Source organism: Esox lucius, chromosome 7 (genome assembly GCF_011004845.1).
Source record: "Esox lucius isolate fEsoLuc1 chromosome 7, fEsoLuc1.pri, whole genome shotgun sequence".
NCBI classification, from domain to species: domain Eukaryota; kingdom Metazoa; phylum Chordata; class Actinopteri; order Esociformes; family Esocidae; genus Esox; species Esox lucius.
Genome location: NC_047575.1, coordinates 37,193,187 through 37,210,780, shown reverse-complemented (window position 1 = coordinate 37,210,780; position 17,594 = coordinate 37,193,187). Strand labels below are relative to the sequence as shown.

Below are 17,594 nucleotides of genomic sequence, written 5' to 3'. Positions count from 1 at the left end.
ACGGTTACCTCCTTCCTTACCCATACCACGTCACGGTTACCTCCTTCCTTACCCACACCACATCACGGTTACCTCCTTCCTTACCCACACCACATCACGGTTACCTCCTTCCTTACCCATACCCTCTCAGAAAAGTTTGTAAACACAGATGAGGGTAAATTAATACTATTAACTACTACACTTATACTTCTACCACATTCACCCCTAGTGTTAATACTCTACTACTACACGTCCACTACTATAGCCACCCCAATACACCCCCACAACTAGCTGCGTGAAGTTGGCCTCCCATCCAACACAAAACTTTGGCAAAATAGGCTTAATCGTTTATGCTCTGTTTGTGCCGTTAAAATGTTTGTTTGTGCTGCTGTTGTGTTTTATATATTAGACATTTAATTTTAGGTGATGACATCACCAGACCCCAACCTGCTCCAAATTCAGCAGCACAAACAAAAATGTTAACAGCACAAACGGAGCACTAACGATTTAGCCTTTCTTGCCTAGGTTTTGCGTTGGGATTGGGGCCAACTATGCGCAGGTCATTGTTTTACCTGAATTCTCCCTGGCCACAGCTCCAGCCAGGACGTAGACCCCGGCCCCCAGCGTGCTGCCCACCCCCAGAGCCACCAGGTCGAAGGTGTTGAGACATCTGGACAGGCGGGTGTCATCGCTGTTACAGTCCACCACCTTGACACGAAGCAGCTGTTTCCCAAAGCCTAGCAGCTTGTCCATGGTCAGGGGTCAGGGTCAGCCAGAGGAAAGAGGGGAGAGGTCACAGACACCTGGAAGGGAAAGGGAGGAGAAAGAGTAGACCTGTAACATTCTAATCAGCAGCGCTGATAGGAACACGGAATGGGTACTTCACTGGGTTCATCTTTTCTTTTATCATTCTCTTGAACTCTTGCTCTCTTTCTGCCTCTCTGTCTCCCTCTCTTTCACTCTCCCTCTCCAAATGCTGCTTCATACAGAACCCAAAAATGTAAGACAGAAACGTACAATCTATTGACCAAATAGACATCACTTAGCAGCAGGGCGTACATTTCACGACGGCCATGGCCACCGATGCTTCCTTGAGTGGCCGTAGTGTCCTCCTTCCCCAATACATTATTGCGGCCAAAGATAACGTTGTGCCCTTGTTGGTTTGGGGAGAAAAATATTTTTCCTGGTTGGCTGCCAGTGAAATTGACACTGCTCTTTCCAATCGTTATGATCACTGGCATGAACTCCGATATCTCAATTGTTATTGGCCAATGCCCACCTGTGACCATATAAGGGAACAGCGCGTCGTTAAAAAAAACACAAGCAAGGTAAACAAATAGTATATTATATATGCTATAGTTATGGTATTGTGCTTTTACTGGTGTTCTATTTTAGCTAATGTTAAATCAAATGTAGTGAAGTGATTTTCTGAGTTAGCTAGTTAATGACCGTTCCACAGCTAGCTAACTGTCTCTTGTTAAAATTTGTCTCACCCCTAGACTGTACTTATTAAGGTGTGTGTAGTGTTCTGTGTAGTGTTTAATAACCACAATCCCTGGGGTATTGAGGCCAGTGCCTAGAGGCCTTCTCCAGAGACCAGGAGGCCTTCTCCCAAGACCAGGAGGCCTTCTCCAGAGACCAGTTTTTCCAAACATATTGGTCTGTATTCCGCCTATAGGATATAAAGTTGGATGTTCTGTGTTTGATACGGTGTGACATCATCAGCTCATAGAAACTCCTGGTGAAACTGATAAAGGATCCATTGCATCCCCCTCCTAAAACAATTCCCTTTGTTAACTTCATGAATCAAAAACAAAATGGGAGAAAAAGGTAAGGACTTCAGTGTTTTATGAAGAGTGCATATGATTCATTGAACAAAGAATCATTGACTTCCATATGGGGATTATTTTAATTCTGTCACCTCTCCCTCTGACTCCAATTCCCCCTGAAAGGACACCTCCTTGGAGAAGAGAGATAGGACGTCAGTACCATCACACAAATGGCCACTGAGCATACGTTATAAGAATGTCAGAAAAAGACCTCAGACACCTGTTTCACAGGAGGTTTTCCTTGGGTCTACCTCAGAGCCTGTACTGGCACAACAAGGCAGAGACAGAGAGACTAAGGGAAAGTGTTTTCAACAGTCAGTTTGAATCCAAGGGAACACCTGCAGTCAGGGTTGCCAGATTTTAGTGACAGTGTACCGGAAATTCACAGAGGCCTCTTGAAGAAACCCGTCCAATCGCTATTTTTACTGTACAACCATATCTGTCATTCAACCCCGCCAAGCCCAGTGTTGCCCGCACACTGTCATCAAAAATAGCCCAATAGGGTGGAAAACCTCTCCATCTGGCAACACTGCCTGCAGTCTGATGTTCTGAGCTTTATTCAGATCCACGGCTCCACCGAAGGGAACTCCAAATCCACGCATCCACGTAAACACACACACACACACAAGACTTAGATCATGAACTCACCTCACTGAGGGCTGACTCCAGCACACACACACATACACACACACACAAATATACATTGTTCACACTAATGAACTCCCTCTCACAGCCAGAGTCATCCAGAACATGTATTCATATGGACATGCTCTTCTGTTTACATCCCACTTGATTTGACTTCATTCACTGAGCCCTAATATTTTCCCTCTCACTTATCTGTTATCATGTACACTTACCTAAAGGATTATTAGGAACACCATACTAATACTGTGTTTGCCTTCAGAACTGCCTTAATTCTACGTGGCATTGATTCAACAAGGTGCTGAAAGCATTCTTTAGAAATGTTGGCCCATATTGATAGGATAGCATCTTGCAGTTGATGGAGATTTGTGGGATGCACATCCAGGGCACGAAGCTCCCGTTCCACCACATCCCAAAGATGCTCTATTGGGTTGAGATCTGGTGACTGTGGGGGTCATGTCAGTACAGTGAACTCATTGTCATGTTCAAGAAACCAATTTGAAATGATTCGAGCTTTATGACATGATTCGAGCTTTTGGTGCATTATCCTGTTGGAAAAAGCCATCAGAGGATGGGTACATGGTGGTCATAAAGGGATGGACATGGTCAGAAACAACGCTCAGGTAGGCCGTGGCATCTAAACGATGCCCAATTGGCACTAAGGGGCCTAAAGTATGCCAAGAAAACATCCCCCACACCATTACACCACCACCACCAGCCTGCACAGTGGTAACAAGGCATGATGGTTCCATGTTCTCATTCTGTTTACGCCAAATTCTGACTCTACCATCTGAATGTCTCAACAGAAATCAAGACTCATCAGACCAGGCAACATTCTTCCAGTCTTCAACTGTCTAATTTTGGTGAGCTTGTGCAAATTGTAGCCTCTTTTTCCTATTTGTGGTGGAGATGAGTGGTACCCGGTGGGGTCTTCTGCTGTTGTAGCCCATCCGCCTCAAGGTTGTGCGTGTTGTGGCTTCACAAATGCTTTGCTGCATACCTCGGTTGTAACGAGTGGTTATTTCAGTCAAAGTTGCTCTTCTATCAGCTTGAATCAGTCGGCCCATTCTCCTCTGACCTCTAGCATCAACAAGGCATTTTCACCCACAGGACTGCCGCATACTGGATGTTTTTCCCTTTTCACACCATTCTTTGTAAACCCTAGAAATGGTTGTGCGTGAAAATCCCAGTAACTGAGCAGATTGTGAAATACTCAGACCGGCCCGTCTGGCACCAACAACCATGCCACGCTCAAAATTGCTTAAATCACCTTTCTTTCCCATTCTGACATTCAGTTTGGAGTTCAGGAGATTGTCTTGACCAGGACCACACCCCTAAATGCATTGAAGCAACTGCCATGTGATTGGTTGATTAGATAATTGCATTAATGAGAAATTTAACAGGTGTTCCTTATAATCCTTTAGGTGAGTGTATGTTTCCATTCGTAAAGTGTTTATGTTGTCTCTTATTGACCATACTTTTTACTGCAGTATCATTAGGAACTAGAAAACGCTAGGATTTCCCCACAGCCTGCTTTTCCAACTGCCTACCTGTGAATGTGACAGATAAACTTGAAACCTACTGTATAGTAACAGCATACCATCACACTGCTTGCTTTGCTAGTAGCAATTCCCAATTTCTCAGCTGATGCCTGGTTTGAAGACAGGGCCTCTCCTCTGCCAGGACAATCGGAGATCTTGTGCATCATCTTTAGAAGAAGCTTCCTTCTGGGACAACAGCCATGCAGAACAATTTGATGCAGTGTGCGGCGTATGGTCTGAGCACTGACAGGCTGACCACCCACCCCTTCAACCTCTGCAGCAAAGCTGGCAGCACTCATACGTCTATTTCCCAAAGACAACCAATGGATATGACGCTGAGCACGTGCACTCAACTTCTTTGGTCGACCATGGCGAGGCCTGTTCTGAGTGGAACCTGTCCTGTTAAACCGCTGTATGGTCTTGGCCACCGTGCTCACATAAACCTAGACAGCCATACACAGCCGATTCATAAACCTATACAACCATGCACAGCCCACACATAACCCTACACAACCATACACAGCCCATACATAACCCTACACAACCATGCACACCCCATACATAATCCTGGCAACCCATACCCTACACAATCATACACAGCTCATACATGGACAGGTCATACAAAACAGCCCATCTTGTGGAATCATATGAATGTATGTTTCACTGGAAGTTCAAGGTTCATTGAATTTAAATGAATTCTCTGAATTGACTGAAGTTAGCTTGAATTGGTTTCAAATTGTGATACATACACAATCTGTACATTATCAGTGCTTAATCAAATAATTTCTGGTTATTCCAATATACTCCAGTGTGTCCAGTGTGATTACTAGCAGCCCAAGATAAGCCGGCACCCCAGAGGTTCATTAAAAACAGATTTACATCCCAATTGGTATGCCTATTATAATGCAGTACAGCACAAGAAAACCTGTTGTACCTCCCCACATAATCACACTTCACCACATATACACACACCTCCCCACATATACACACACCTCCCCACATATACACACACCTCCCCACATATACATACACCTCCCCACATATACACACACCTCCCCACATATACACACACCTCACCACATATACACACACCTCCCCACATATACACACACCTCTCCAAGTATACGCACTCCTCCCCACATAATCACACCTAACCACGTATACACATACCTCACCACGTATACACACACCTCCCCACGTATACACACACCTCCCTATGTATACACACACCTCCCCATGTATCCACACACCTCCCCACGTATACACACACCTCCCCACACATACACATCTCTCCACACATACACACACCTCCCCAAGTATACACACAACTCCCCATGTACACACACACACCTCTGCACGTACACACACACTTCCCCACATACACACACACCCCCACAAGTACACACACACACACACACCTCCCCACATACAGTGGGGAGAACAAGTATTTGATACACTGCCGATTTTGCCGGTTTTCCCACTTACAAAGCATGTAGAGGTCTGTTATTTTTATCATAGGTACACTTCAACTGTGAGAGACGGAATCTAAAATCATAAATCCAGAAAATCACATTGTATGATTTTTAAATAATTTATTTGCATTATATTGCATGACATAAGTATTTGATCACCTACCAACCAGTAAGAATTCCGGCTCTCACAGACCTGTTAGTTTTCCTTTAAGAAGCCCTTCTGTTCTCCACTCATTACGTGTATTAACTGCACCTGTTTGAACTCGTTACCTGTTTAAAAGACACTGGATGATCCAGAGGAGGAATGGTAGAAGGTCATGTGGTCTGACGAGACAAAAATAGAGCTTTTTGGTCTAAACTCCACTCGCCGTGTTTGGAGGAAGAAGAAGGATGAGTACAACCCCAAGAACACCATCCCAAGCGTGAAGCATGGAGGTGGAAACATCATTCTTTGGGGATGCTTTTCTGCAAAGGGGACAGGACGACTGCAGTGTATTGAGGGGAGGATGGACCTATATGCTCCTACAAGTTACAAAGGTGTGAAACAGGAATTAAATAAGCAAAGTGGGTGGAGTTACTCCCTGCCTGTTTGGCCCTGAGGTTACCTTCTGATAGGGCCACAGTGTCACTGGACCCCATCCAAATTGTTTATGTTGCATTAGTTTATGTGACAGGGCCAGTCTAAAAAGTATACCCAGGTATCCTTTTGAATCCAAGGAATGCTCTCTCTAACTTTCCTAATAGACTGTTTAACCATAAGAGGACGTGGGTCCTTTGACCTCGCCACGGGACTACCTGACCCAAAGGACTTGTGTCTGTCCCAGTCCGAACTCCTCCTGGTTGTTGCAGATCAAGTTGTTGCCTGGTGATTCCTGCTGTCACTGCCCACACCCCACCTGATTGTTCCTGTACTTGTCCACCTGGTCATGCAGCTGACTTGGATTATGTTTAATGACTTTGGACACAGCCCTGGACACAGCCCACACACATTTATTGACCTGCTTGTCATCAACACATTGACATGGACCAAAAGGTCATGTACTCTTATATTCTTCACAGCCAGAAGAGGACTGGCTACTCCTGAGAGTCTGGTTCCTCTGTTTGTTTTTCACCCCAAAATGGGAGTTTTTCCTAGCCACTGTGCATCAACTACATTGTTGCTTGCTCTTTGGGGTTTCAGGCTGGGAATTCTGAAAGCACTTTGTGACAATTGCTGATGTAAAAAGGACTTAGAAAATATATTTGATTGACAGAACAATAATAAAATATAATTGCTCCAGAATCAACCATAACCTCTCCAGAATCAACCATAACTACTCCAGAATCAACCACAACTGCTCCATAACCATAACTGTTTGAGTTGCCATGCTGTTGCTAATACCTAGAAACCTGCCAAACCTGCCCCAGCAATCACCCCTCTTTATAGAGTCAATGAGACATCTTCTAGCCATGCCAGACCAAACAAAAGACACCAGGGCCATTTTACAGATGCCTCATGATGGTGTATTTAATTCCACACCTGTGTTGAAAGACAACTGTGATCAACAAGATCTGGGATCAACAAGATCACAAGCTCACTGCACAGTTCAACAAGATCACAGGCTCACTGCACTGCTCAACGAGATCACAGCCTCAGCGTGCTCGCCAGAGCAACGTTAACATTTTGACGACTTCATTTGACCTAACTAGAGTCCAGATGACAATTCTGAGCAAGGTAGAAAGACCTCTTTAATCCCCAAGAATTCTAAACTACAAACAGCTGTTTTCAAAACTGTATATGCAAAACGTCCCTGAACGCACAGGTTATTACAATGCAGCCATGTACTCACTCAAACAACCGCCCAGACCTAGAGTGGGAAAACTGAGGAAAAAGAATTGAGAGCAGAGAGAGAGAAGAGGAGGGGATAGGGCAGAGCAAAGGAGAAAGACTAATCCCTTTGTTACTCTATCTGCTAACTCTACATCTATCCGACTCCAGTGGTGGTGGTGCTGGTGTGGCGACCAGCAGGGTTTTAAAATAGACCCCTCGGATATCATGTGACAGAACAGCTATTCCAGGCAGCCCCACCCCCCCACGACTGCACAGTAACTCTGAAATAGCTTTTTCTACAGGTGACCCTACCTTAAATCAGCCCTATTTCTACATGAGTCACCTGTGTAAATGGTGAAGGTTGGAGGCAGGGTCAAACCCATAACCTATACTATTTATACAGATGACCTTATCTAAAACATGCTTTACAGGCTAACCTGTGTTATTCATACAAGTGCTGTAAAACCAGCAAGTAATTCTACTGTCTATGTATCTAAAACATTACATTTCGGAGAGAGTGTTAGAAACGTTACGTTTCAGAGAGTGTGTTACAAACGTTACGATTCGAAGACACACACACACACACACACAAACACAGTCAGAGATAGAGAGAAAGAAAAAGGGGAACACAGGATGGCAGGGAGAGAGGAGGGGCAAGAAACTGGGGAGAAAGAAAAGACAGACCGTTAACGGGTTCAACACATGGAGGGAGAAAGTGGGTGAGACAAGGGGAGAGAAAGAATGGGTAAGAAGTACAGAGGGGATGAAGAGGAAGAGGAGGCGGTAGAACCAAATTATCATATTAAAGAGGGTAAAGGAGTGAGGAGGGGAGGGAGGGGTAACCTCTCATCACCTCCACACACTGTTAGGGGGGATAGTGCCATCTGGTCCAATCAGATCACAGCCCAGAGCGTGTATTGGTCTATGGGGGCTGTTGCTTCCTGGTCCAATCAGATCCCAGGGTGTGAGACAGCCGGAGTTGTCTGGCTGGGGCTGGTAGAAACCAACCTTTCCTCCACAAGATCCTAGACAACTGAAACCTCAGATTTTCAGGTGTACTGGATTGTCAACATAGCTTCCCTTCCCTGTTTGGAACTGGATGTTGGATCACAGCTCAGGCATTCCTCTTAAGCCTGCTACGATAAACTACGTCCAGCCCAAAGTATGTAGGGGTGTCAGTGGGGGCTGGTCCTGCCTGGTCCAATCATATCTCTAGAGGTCTCACTGAAGATAGGAATGGCAGGGGGGTGAGGCTTTTATAGTTAATGGCCATCACCTGGAGCCCCAAATAGAGGGGCCTGGTCTGCTGTGCACCAATCAGAATGCTCTGTCATTCCAGAGTGGTGATGGTCTGACGAGTGACATTTGGACCTTATGTGGGATAGAAGGAGGGACACTTGGCCCGGCTGCCGAGGTCTGGAGCTGTCCAACAGGCCAGGAGGGAACTCTACACCCATAACGCCACCTCCCTATGCAGGATAGGGAAGGAGGAGCCAAAAGCAGGAAGAGTCTAGATCTAGATCTGTCCTGATCCCATGACGAAGATGTGACAGAGATGGCCTAGGCTATAAGACGATTGCCAAGACCCTGAAACTGAGCACGGTGGCCAAGATCATACGGGTTTGACAGGACAGGTTCCACTCAGAACAGGCCTCGTTATGGTTGACCAAAGAAGTTGAGTGCACGTGCTCAGCGTCATATCCAGAGGATGTCTTTGGGAAATAGACGTATGAGTGCTGCCAGCATTGCTGCAGAGGTTGAAGGGGTGGGGGGTCATCCTGTCAGTGCTCAGACCATACGCCACACACTGCATCAAACGAAGCCTCTATATCCACAAGACCCTTTAGGATTTAGCTGTATGGTTAGGGTTTAGTTACTAAATAGTTAGGGTTTAGTCACTAGAGAGTTATGGTTTAGTTACTACATTGTTAGGATTTAATTATTCCATGCATAGGGTATAGTCCCCACAGGGTTAGGGTTTAGTTACTACATAGTTAGGGTTTAGTTATTCCATGCTTAGGGTTTACTCACACCACAATTAGGGTTTAGTAACTACTGGGTTAGAGAAGGATTACTTATAATCAAGCCAGAGACAGATAGACGTATATGATGAGCAGGCATTAGAACCAGTGACCCTAATTTACTGCACCAATGCTCTTAACCTTTAGGCTAGCAGAACTCCCATGTGGTTCAACTAATTAATTATTTCAGTCCTTGCCCAAAATCATCACACCTGGTCTTCCAGGTTGGTTAGATTAAAAAAAATATGAACGGCCTCTGTCCTGACCAGGAAACAGTTAATCGTTGAGCAGTGCCGTGGGTGTTCAGACGCTGCTCTTAGCATTCCCCATTACTCCATTACTATATACTATATAGTCAAGGATACTCCTGTAGAGTTTAGATAATCAGCCACACTCCTCATATTTTATTTGTTGTAGGTGAAATATAATGCAGTAAATGTTATCTGAAATGTATTGTACATGTAACTTAATTTGTTTTATTTTGGGATCCACCCCAGGAAATTTGCTTGATGGCATTCAACTGGAGAATCGCCACATAATTTCAAACATGCACCGTTTCCCATAAGTCCACTCTCTTAGATGGAGTGGAAACATGAAATCAGGTGACGGAACAGGGAAGGAATTTAGCGAAACACCTGACAAGATCACCATGGGGGAAGAGGTCAGAACAGACAAATAACAGTTAAATAGATAACGTTTCCTACAGTGATGACTAGAAATAGTGGCGGCCATATAACCCCTGAGGACACAGCAGATAATGTCACCTCTAAAGCAACACCTTCTGACTGTCCAATCTCATTAAGTATTTTTCAGAGCTTATATGACTGATAACAATACCAGTAGGTTTTAAACATAGCCTGTTTGGCTCAGTTTTAAAGGCAATCAGGGTAAGTTTGGCTCTGTCCAGAAGAACTGAATATTCTTGGAATGAAATAAGGCTTGAAAAATTAGGAGATAATGATTAAGAAGTTAATGACAGAAAGTTGTACAAATTCAATGAAATATCATATGATTTCAAAAACAGCACAAGAGGATAGATTTATTGGGAATATGTTTTTCTTTGTTCTCATATCTCCTTATGAATAGTAAGTTCAATTATGTCCTGATCCAGTAATGGAAAACAAATATCCCACAGTACGTGTGTACATTCACCATAACTCACAAGTAAAACAATGATTTATGGATGTAAACACAAAACTCAGTCAATTCATACAAACATTTCACGAATACAATCCTGTTTCCGAAAAAGTTACAGCACATTGAGATAAACAGTGAGATAAAACCACCTCCAACACTTTACAAAAGTGAGGTAAAAACCACCTCCAATGCATTACAGCAGTGAGGTAAAACCACCTCCAACACATTACAGCCGTGAGGTAAAACCACCTCCAACACATTACAGCAGTGAGGTAAAACCACATCCAACACTTTATAGCAGTGAGGTAAAACCACCTCCAACACTTTACAACAGTGAGGTAAAACCACGTCCAACACCATACAGCAGTGAGGTAAAACCTCCTCCAACACTTTACAACAGTGAGGTAAAACCACGTCTAACACTTTACAACAGTGAGGTAAAACCACGTCCAACACCATACAGCAGTAAGGTAAAACCACCTCCAACACATTACATCGGTTAGATAAAACCACGTCCAACACATTACAGCAGTGAGGTAAAACCTCCTCCAACACTTTACAACAGTGAGGTAAAACCACGTCCAACACTTTACAACAGTGAGGTAAAACCACGTCCAACACCATACAGCAGTGAGGTAAAACCACGTCCAACACATTACATCGGTTAGATAAAACCACCTCCAACACATTACAGCAGTGAGGTAAAACCACCTCCAACAGAGAGGTTTTTATAGTTTACACAATAACACCAGCCCAGCTTCCTTCCTCTGACCTTTAACGTTTTCACAAACTCCCTAAACCTGTCCACACACACAGCAGCTTACAGCTTTACACCCAGTTAAAGGGGCCTTTGTTTGCAGACAGCAACGTTCACATTAGAAGGGCTAATGGCAAGTATACTTCCATGTGCAGTGGCTACAGACAATTTTGGACCTACAGTATGCTTTTATAACAGCCTTTGAACACACTGATTCTTGAAGAATATAACTTAGTTAGTAAATGCCTCATGAGCTTAGTTCCACTGTCACACCCTGTCAGAACCAAAAATAAAAACTTGTTTTACTCCAGTTGTTCTGTAAACGTTGTAAATCATGTCATCCAACAAATGTGAACACCTGATGTTTGCTAAACAGCACTGACACGTGTATTGGAACTTGTGAATCAGTCAGAGGACATGACGATAGAGATTACACAACAATAGAAATGCCATGATGACAGAGATGACATGACGATAGAAATTACATGACTACATAGATGACATGAAGATAGAGACGCCATGACGATAGAGATGCCACCCATGATGACAGAGATGACATCCATGATGATAGAGATGACATAACGATAGAGATGACATGACGATAGAGATGCCATGACAATGAAGATGCCATGATGAAAGAGATGCCATGACGAAAGAGATGCCATGACGGTAGACATGCCATAATGATAGAGATGCCACAACAATAGAAATGCCATGACGATAGAGATGCCAAGATGATAGAGATGACATGACGAAAGAGTGGTCCTCGTTAAAGGACAACAGCATCATGAGCATAAATGAGTACCTGAATATTTTATCAAGAGTATAAGCCTACAGTAATTATTTTATATTTTTCCTCACTCAAAACTTTCTTTTTCAACTTTTTGGGATATTAAAGAAAAAGGTGCAGTGGTCTCTTAATTTTTTCCAGAGCTGTATATATATATATATATATATACAAAAAGTATCAGTTTCTCTGGTTTTACTATTCATAGGTATGTGTTTGAGTAAAATGAACAGTTTAATTTTATTCTATAAACTACTGACAACATTACTCCAAAATTCCAAATACAAATATTGTCATTTAGAGCATTTATTTATAGAAAGTAACAATTGGTCAAAATAACCAAAAACATATCAATTGTTTTCAGACCTCAAATAATGCAAAGAAAACAAATTCATATTCATTTTTCAACAACAAAATACTAATGTTTTATCTTGGGAAGAGTTCAGAAATCAATATTTAGTGGAATTATCCTGATATTTAATCATAGCTTTCATGCATCTTGGCATGCTCTCCACCAGTCTGTCACATTGTTGTTGGGTGACTTTATGGAACTCCTGGCACAAAAATTCAAGTAGCTCGGCTTTGTTTGATGGCTTATGACCATCCATATTCTTCTTTATCAAATTCCAGATGTTTTCAATGGGGTTCAGGTCTGGGGATTGGGCTGGCCATGACAGGGTCTTTATCTTGTGGTCCTCCATCCACACCTTGATTGATCTGGCTGTGTGGCATGGAGCATTGTCCTGCTGGAAAAAATTATTCTCAGAGTTGGGGAACATTGTCAGAGCAGAAGGAAGCAGTTGTTCTTCCAGGATAACCTTGTACTTGGCTTGATCCTTATTGTCTTTTGCAAACTTCAGCCTGGCTCTTCTTTGCTTCTCATCGATGACGGGCTTTTTTCTAGCTTTGCACGACTTCAGCCCTGCCCCTGGGAGCCTGTTTCGAACCGTCCTCACCGTGCACTTCACCCCAGCTGCTTTTTGCCATTCTTTTTCTAGGTCACTTGATGTCATCCAACAGTTGTTGAGTGACATTCGAATGAGTTGACGGTCATCTTGGTCAGTGGTCAGTGGTTTTCGCCTTCTGCCAGTCTGTAGATTTGTTGTCCCCAATGTCTGTTGCTTGACCTTGTTCTTATGAACCGCCGTCTTTGACATTTTCAGGATGGAAGCAACCTGACGCTCACTGTATCCCTCTGCCAGTAAAGCCAGAATTTAACCCTTCATTTTTGCCAATTAAAGATTTTCTTTTCAACTCTTTTGTCATGCTGAATAGTAACTTTTTTATTCAAATTACCTTTGAGGTACTACTTTTTTTTGCCATCCAGCTAGTCCTATTGCAAGAGTATAGTGATGACCACAGCAGTGGTTTTTATACTTTTCCTCATTAAATTAGATTTGGTTCAGGTAATCAGTACCTCATTAAGTAAAATGAGGTGTGCCTGTGTTGGAATTTAACAGACACTGGAATGGAATGGCTGCCATACATGTAAAGATAATTTTTTTCAGATCCTCAAGAGAGTTTTTTTGCCATGAAGTGTCATTTTGAACTTCCAGTAACCAGTATGAGGGAGTGTGAGAGTGATTACACCAAAGTTAACACACCTGCTCCCCATTCACACCTGAGACCTGGTAACACTAACAAGTCACATGACACCGGGGAGGGAAAATGGCTAATTAGACCCAATTTGCACATTTTCACTTAGGGGTGTACTCACTTTTGTTGCCAGCGGTTTAGACATTAATGGCTGTTTTGAGGGGACAGCAAATTTACACTGTTAAACAAACTGTACACTCACTATTTTACATTGCAGCAAAGTTTTACTTCTTCAGTGTTGTCACATGAAGATATACTCAAATATTTACAAAAATGTGAGGGGTGTACTCCCTTTTGTGAATATATATAATATTCTATAGGCCTATAGGCCTATAAGATAAAGTCATATCAAAACGGAAACATACTGTAAAAGTCAGACTAGTACCTTTGGGCATGAAACAAAAATATCAAATTATAATTTAAGTAGACAAATATAACTAAAATGAACTACACATTTTACTCCTTAATAAATTGATTAAAATGTAGCTACCCACTTCGTTCCTTTCTGCTAGTATGTGCACATTTTCCATAATGATTTATTAGTTGTGGCTACTACATCACTGCACATCACACTCTCCTGCATGTTCTTGGTTCTCCTCATTTTTGTAAGTTACCTACATTTTGCACCAATGGCTTTTATCAGTTTCTTTATTAAATGATTGATCATGAAAAGCTTAAGCAACAAGGTTTATATTTGTATGTATGTAGGATAGGTTTAATAAAGATTTGCTTTTGTTGACGTTGATACCTTCCTGAACCTCAACTTGAGTGTCCTTGAAGGAGATGGGGAACGGTCGGTTTTAATGCGTTTGACTCCGCCCACATTGAGTCCGATCCCGAACTGCACACTGCAGTCAGGGGCTTCTCAACCAAGATGCCAGCCACCGATATTATAACGACCATAGCATTACATACACAACTGCATTTCAAACCTTATAAACGCATGAACCGAATAGAGAAAATGCAGAATACATTGAAATAAATAAATAATACAATGATAGCCTACGGTAGTGATACAATATCTGATATTGTGGTACGTTTGTATGTGTTTGTATGTGTTATGTTCCATCTTATTTTATATTACCTATTATTATAAATATAATTGTGGTTGTTGTTACTGAGGCTGTTAGGATTGTTGTTTTGCGTGATAATGATGGTCTTATTGCGAATCAAGCATTATCTTATTTTTTGACGTTGGTTTACACGGTCTCCGACCAGACTTGAGTTTGATCGTAAGGATACCACAAAGACAATATTGATGAATAGCAGCTCAGTCGGTGAAATGATCGCACTACCATTGTAAGGTCAAATTTGATAGTACGCGCGTTTCATGAATGAGGGACAATATCTCTTAAATTTATGTCTGGGGTAACCAGATACTCCTAGTGTAAAACCGCCGCAATGTCCCACACCCTCGCCAGCGCACACAACATCAGATTAATACCGGTTTCTTGAGAAAACCCGGGAAACCACATTTCAAAACCATAGATCCGTTAACATATTACATTTGCTAAGGTCAATTAAATGAACGCGAGTATACAGCCCCATAACCCCAGATATGGACCACAGTCATGATTACTGTAGGTATTCGGATATACCGACGCAGGGGTTGATTTCTCTAGCAGTTTGTGTTCACAAACATCATGAGCTAGGCTGAGCGTGTTATGGTAATTAGCCCCCTGATTATACTTATAACATTGAGTGGATGGGTGACTTACAAGGTGAAAATAACAATGACTCCAAAGAGGGGAAACAAAACAACGATGAACGCAATACCTCGAGGAATATTAACGCGTATTATGGGGGAATTTGGTGATAAGGGTGCGGGACGTAAAGTCACTGCTACTGGATTAGCAGATGTAAACATCGTTGTTTCACACACAACTGCAGTCTTTGTGCCTGTGTCCCTCCAGGTGGGTGAACATTGCTTCACAAGTTCACAGGTTTAAAGAGGATGTATAAAGCAGCCTGAAAACACGAAGACGTAAAAAGTAGACACAGAATAAACTTAGCCAGAGATGTTTCTGTTTCTACCTCCACGGCTTCAGTCTCTGAATAATGGAACGAATACATTTCAAATTAGTAAATATCAACAGAATAGGCCTGCTACTTGCTAGGGAAAATCTATTTTTTTTTTAAACTTCATTTATCACATTTTCACGTCACAGCGTGTCCTATATCTGTGCGTGTGTGTGTGTGCGCGCGCGTGCATGCGTGCTAGTGGCACTGTTGCACTTATAAGGGTATGGTAAAGGCTCTGCGGTTTTAGATCGCAATAAATAATGTGACTAAATATCTTTCCACACTTCGAGAGCATGCGACGCTCTACTAAGACTAAAAGCCTTTAGTCACTTGTGGTAAGGTAATTCTATTTGGTTCTGGTTAGGAGAGAAGATACAGTGAGTTACAGTATTGCAATGAAGCCTCCCCCTCTCCCAACTAAAATGGACTCTTTATTGGAGACCATGTGCATGGCAGGCAGACAGCGTAACTCTTATATATTAGTCCCAAGTTCATTTTTAATAAAGTGATGTGACTTTTACGCACGGATAAAAGCGGGAGAGCCACTTTCCCCTCTAAGCATTCAGAAAAAAGTTATGCATGAATAGCATCATGTTGACAGTTCAGAACAACTCGTAAAGAATAATACAATGATATAATAGTCATTCAAAGGCTAATTTACCTTAATCCGCGCGGTTAGACGCATGGAGCGGAGACCACCCAAGATTATATCAATTCACCATGTGAGAGAATAGAGACTCCAGCAATATTGAAGCGGTGTTCGTACAAGCGCGGCTTCAGATCAGTTTAATATGTCGTTTTTTATAGTTGTCTGGACTGACAGGTAGAAGATTCGTGACGCAAAGGTAGAATCGAGTTGCCTGACTTCGTCTTTTTTGGTGGAGCTGATGGAAACCGAGGCAATGGGGCGGATTGGAACGTTTATCTATAATCCCGCCCACTCTAATACTCTGAGTGCCAAATGGTGCATTTGAGTTCAGTTGGTACTGCATACATTGGTCGTGATTTTATTGGGAAATATGAAACATGACCTCGGAACTTTAACAACCTTAAATTCGACGAGCACAGTTTACACTATAACCATACTGTACCTAACAAACCCAAACACCAGAGATTTGGACTCGAGTCACATTAGTTTGACTCAGTAGTCCTACGACTCAAGTCACATTTTGCGACTTGAGATTTGACTTAGTAAAAAGAGAAACCACTTGCAATTCGACTTCAATTTAACCATCTATTACTTGTGACTTGGTTTGAATCTCAAATGGCATAATTGCATACTATATACCATCACAGATTAGTATGCGAGAAGATTAGTATGTCTCAGTCCAGGCACAATACTATAAAATCATGTATGGGGGGCTAAGCCTCGTTTTGGGGCTTCTGGGCATACTCCCCAAAACATTTATCATCATTTATTTTTAGAGCAACAATGGGTGTAAAATCTATCAAAATAAGGGTATTTTTGGTCAAGGTTGGCTAAACTTATACCTCTCTTATAGTTTGTGTTAGACACTGATCTAATATGACTTAAATTTTATCTAAATAAATTAAAGTCCACTCTGTCTTAATGCCTCCAACACCAACAAAAGTGACAAAAACGGCTGTACTATGTTTATAGAAAATGAACCTCAACATATTTCTCTTAATCAATCTGGATTTTAAAAAAAGTAGTCATAAAAAAAAATCTAAATTAAAAATAGAAACATTTAACAGGGTCTCCCTTCCTCTGAATGTTACAATATGTTAACTTCAAACCCAAACAACCTGTGAAACGCACAGTTTTGCAACTGTGTTCACAAAATGGCTTGCACATTTTCATTAATACCATAAGCTGAGATGAAATATGTTTTCCTTGTGATATAAGATTAAAAGTACTACGATACTGATATACAGCTCCAGAAAAAATTAGGAGACCACTGCACCTTTTTCTCTCCTTTCCAAAAAAGTTGAAAAGGAAAGTTTTGAGTGAGGTACAGAAGCATTCAATTTGCAGTGGTC

At 42.2% G+C, this 17,594-nt stretch overlaps 1 protein-coding gene across 3 annotated transcripts in view; it reads right to left on the bottom strand.

The window, feature by feature from the left end:
• slc7a1a (solute carrier family 7 member 1a) overlaps window positions 1–16,486 on the bottom strand; it is a 42,242-nt gene extending 25,756 nt beyond the window's left edge. For 2 of the 3 annotated variants that reach the window (XM_029120960.2, XM_029120962.2), the window contains exons 1-2: window positions 16,255–16,486; window positions 552–782 (exon numbers count right to left, since the gene is read on the bottom strand). In XM_029120960.2, the coding sequence (XP_028976793.1) occupies window positions 552–732 (181 nt within the window). In that variant the 5' untranslated portion in view covers window positions 733–782; window positions 16,255–16,486. Of the gene's footprint in view, window positions 1–551; window positions 783–7,292; window positions 7,445–16,254 lie in introns of those variants that run through there. The other variant, XM_029120961.2, reaches the window with a different exon arrangement.
• Window positions 16,487–17,594: the final 1,108 nt, after the last annotated feature.